General features: G+C 40.0%; 1 protein-coding gene across 1 annotated transcript; it reads left to right on the top strand.

Annotated features, from left to right (window-relative positions):
* Positions 1 to 261: 261 nt before the first annotated feature.
* On the top strand, positions 262 to 3,783 carry s1pr5b (sphingosine-1-phosphate receptor 5b). Its single transcript, XM_004065697.4, has 2 exons — positions 262 to 393; positions 1,344 to 3,783. The coding sequence occupies exon 2, from the start codon at positions 1,579 to 1,581 to the stop codon at positions 2,782 to 2,784; it is 1,206 nt and encodes a 401-aa protein (XP_004065745.1). The 5' UTR covers positions 262 to 393; positions 1,344 to 1,578; the 3' UTR covers positions 2,785 to 3,783.
* Positions 3,784 to 4,210: the final 427 nt, after the last annotated feature.

Genomic DNA, 4,210 nt, shown 5'->3' with positions numbered 1-4,210 from the left:
AATCTCATGCAACCAACAAAGTTTATGATCATTTTAGCGAGAAGCACCCACTTTTTAAAGACTTGCAATACGTCCTTAGATATGCAGAACCTGCACATTTTGAATATGAGGACCAACCAATTAGAGAGATATCAAGAGGTTTGGGATCATGAGACTTCAGTGCAACATGAGCATGAGTGTGAGAGAGAGGAAGCTTGCAGAAAAATGTAAAGGGGGGGAAGAGTTTGAGTTTTAGGCCAACCCCCAGAGCTGCAGCATGTCTCAACTGAAGTCCTCACTCCCTCTGCCTTGTCAGTTTGACAATAACTTACTCCCTGACGGCGCTCGGCCGGATTCTGCCGACCAAAAAGCAGATGAAGTGCAGGATAAGAGCGGCGCCGACGCAGTTCCCAGGTAATTTGTCGAAGAAACAATTATTTAAACTTTTTTTTTTAAACTATTGCTGTAAACATATTTGACATGTCATTTAAAACTATTGGTGTAATTAAAACAAAAATCTGAACCACAGATAAAGCTTTTATTTTAAGTTAACTGTAAATAAAGTTTCAGAGGGGTTAAAATGTGAATGAAACGTCTAGATTAAATTACTTTTTGCTAAAAGAAAATTAAGCTTTTTTGGGTTAAACCTTTAGTTAAAAAATTGAAATTGCTAACATTTTAAGTTTCTAAAAGGATCTCATTTACATTCATGATAGATAATTATTTCAAACTTAAACGAGTTAAACATTAAACTTAAAGGACACTTTATAAAATGAAAAAAATAAAATAGAGAGTGCAAAAGCACTCAATTTCTGAAGGTCTGTTTTAGAAGATTTTCTTCGTCATTCATGGAGTGAATGCAAAAGGACTCATCATGAATGTGTGTACTAACCTAAGTACAGTGGCATGAGTAAATATCCTTTTGAACAACTTCCTTAAAAATTTTAAAAACAAGGAATTTTAGATAGTCACACTGCCTTCTGTTTCTTTTTTTCCCCCCTCAAGCCCATTTTAACTGTAGTAGCTATTTTGGTCAAGCAGAAACTCTTCATTTACACCATGAGAATCAGCTTAATGTATATAAAATCAGTTGCAAGGGTTCCTGCTCAACAATTTTACAAGGGACAAATGCAGTTTAAAAGAAAACTGAAAAAATGTACAGGCTTGTTTGACAACCAACCATCTGCCTTTCGATTATTTCCTGCAAGCAACAACTATTACTCAAAGTTTTTGAACTTTATGAACAATCTCGGAAGTTCTGACTCTTTTTCTGCCCTTCTCTTCAGTTTTTGGAGTTTTTTTTTTCTTGCAGAATAATTTCGCTGCTTCCAAAGTCTAAATAGTTTCTTTTTTTCTCTCCACAGGTTCCGAGCTGCATAATCAACAAGAACTCAAGAGCACCACCTTTTGGTGAAAAGCAAAACATCTACATGGTTTTTACTGTATATCAAATTCATGTAACCCTTTAATTTGCTGAGGAAGCGGTGCCTTTTTTTGCATCTATTTTGATCCCAGAAATTTTTACTGGCCCCCTGCCAGTGCCAAACATGACTCTTTAGCCACCGAGTCCAAGAGGGTTGACAGAAACAAACCGCCGGGATGACGGCTTCAAGTTCTCTTTCTCCAGAAAACTTCTCCACCTCCCTCAGTCCCTCGCCTGGCTGCTCAGTGCCGCTCTGCAGCTGCCCAAACAAATCAGTCATTGTGGATCATTACAACTACACTGGCAAGCTGAAGGACGACCGCTGCCATGTCGGGCTGAAACCTGAGAGCATCGCATTGTTGGTGCTGTGTGGTATCATCATCCTGGAGAATGCTGTGGTTCTCATCGCTATTTGGAGGAACAAGAAGTTCCATCTACCCATGTATTACCTTCTGGGAAACTTGACTCTGTCCGACCTTCTGGCTGGGATTGCTTATATAGCTAACATTCTCATGTCTGGACCTCACACCTTAAAACTGACGCCTTTGCTCTGGTTCCTCAGGGAAGGGGGAGTCTTCATCACATTGGCCGCCTCTGTTATTTGTTTGCTGGCGATTGCAATCGAACGGCATTTCACTATGATGGCCATGCGTCCGTACCACGGGGCCAAGCGGGGACGGATGGTGGCACTTATCATAGCAAGTTGGGCCCTGGCAGGTTTTCTGGGGGTGCTTCCCATTTTGGGATGGAACTGCATTGGAAAGTTGGACCAATGTTCAACAGTGTTCCCACTTTATGACAAAAGCTACATCCTATTCTGCGTCTCCGTGTTCAGTGCAGTGCTTTTGGCCATTGTGGTTCTTTATGCCAGAGTTTTTCACATTGTGCGCACCAACACACAGCGCCAGAGGCAGGGCCTGACAGGACCCACGAGAAGAAGTTTATCAAGAAAGTCTAAGAAGTACATAGCCCTGCTAAAGACAGTGACTATTGTTCTGGGTGTCTTCATCGCTTGCTGGATGCCTCTGTTTGTCCTCTTCCTCTTAGACTTTTTTTGTTCCAGTGGCAAGTGCGAACTACTATACAAAGCCGACTACTTCCTCGGGCTAGCCATGATCAACTCACTCCTCAACCCCATCATCTACACTCTGACCAGTAGAGACATGAGAGTAGCCATTCTGAGGCTGCTGTGTCTGCCATGTCTGATTGCCACAGGCGGACAGATCAACAGGTTTGGGACGTTCCTGGAGTACAGTTTCAGCAGGAGTGAAGTGGGCTCTCAGAGGTTGGACGTGGGGCAGGAGTCGATCATTTCCACTGGAAACATAATCAACACTTCATCTCCAATTAAATCTATATATCCCAAGCTCTTCAAGTCATAGACTCTGGCAACAATGGTATTTTGGGGTATTTAGTAAAGCCAAAAAGTTAAGAAGTATGATAGAGGTGCAGCTGAATCATGCTTTGACAAATGCTTCACATTTTACAAATAAAAAATAAATGTGCGAACAGCAACAATACCATGAACTAGCTTTTTTAGGTAAGAAAAAAAGGGCCACAGTATTCTGGTCAAAATGTGAACTAAACATGACTTCTTGTCCTGATGGTGTGGAACAGGTAAGAAAATAGGTCAACCTGTATCATCCACATCTTCAAGTTGAATGGTCTGCTACTCCTGCTCTGATAAAATCCTCAGCACCATAACTGCTTTTGTTTGTGTACGTGGTGCAGTGGAGCTTTGCAGAGAAAGACTCTGAAAAGAGGGAGTTTTATTTTAAGAACACATGAAGATTGTTGTAGTTTTACTGTGGGAGGGATGAAAGTTTCTCTAATTCTCTTGATTTAGTTGAAAGTGAACCAACCAGACAAAGCAAAAGTCTTTCTATTTTCTGTTGGTCTGGCATTTTCTGTCCAGTTGCATTAAAATGTCAACACATCCGAGATGTGGCCAAAAAAAAAAGATTTTTGAATGTTATATGGTAATACTTAGACTGTGACTGAAACCACTCAGTTATGAAAACACAGTTCGGAATTTTTATCTTGTGAATAAAGTTTCATTTATTAGCTGCGGCGGGTGTTTAAAGGATAAGAATTTATCTGCACTTGTAACTTATTTTATGGGAATTCAAGAAAACTTCAGGGCTGTAACTACAATACTTCTTTCTGTCAATCATCACAAACGTTTCCATTTTTCTTGAGATATCTGCGGCTGAAATACAGTCGAAGTGGATGAATGTGACAGTTTTCTATTTTGTGCTGAACTTAATGTAGCGACAAATTTTTCATTACTGAAAAATATGTTTTTTTATAACACTTGTAATGTGAATTGTATTTTGTTACCTTCCTTTTCATTCAAATAATAAAATATTTTCTTAGGCGAACCATCACTCTTTTTGCATTTTGTTGTGTGTGATTTATGTGGTCTGAAAACACATCTGGAGGAGACATTGACTCACATGCATCCCGCTCTTATTGTCTCAGCAAAGCACAGTTTATCAGTGGGTTAACAAAAGACTTGGTTTCATTGCTCTGGTTTTGTTTGTCGTTTGATTCTTTAACAATATCGAAATTTTCCCAGATGCTGATTGCAGGTTTTTGCAATACTCCTGCAGACAGCAGTCAGGCTTTCTTTCCCACACTTGAACACGTGTGCAGAAATAATCTATAAGACGGTTGTTTTTATCTCTGCTGACAAATGAGCTTACTGACATGACTCAACAGAGGCTTGACCTTTGCAGCTGTAACTGTTGGCTTTTACTGCCACCTTGTGATTTCTTTTAAAAACAAGGCTGCTATGTAGGCTACTAC

This window comes from Oryzias latipes, chromosome 1 (genome assembly GCF_053564925.1).
Source record: "Oryzias latipes strain Hd-rR chromosome 1, Olatipes_Hd-rR_3.1".
NCBI classification, from domain to species: domain Eukaryota; kingdom Metazoa; phylum Chordata; class Actinopteri; order Beloniformes; family Adrianichthyidae; genus Oryzias; species Oryzias latipes.
The sequence above is the reverse complement of the archived record's forward strand: the minus strand, read 5'-3'. Positions and strand labels throughout refer to the sequence as shown.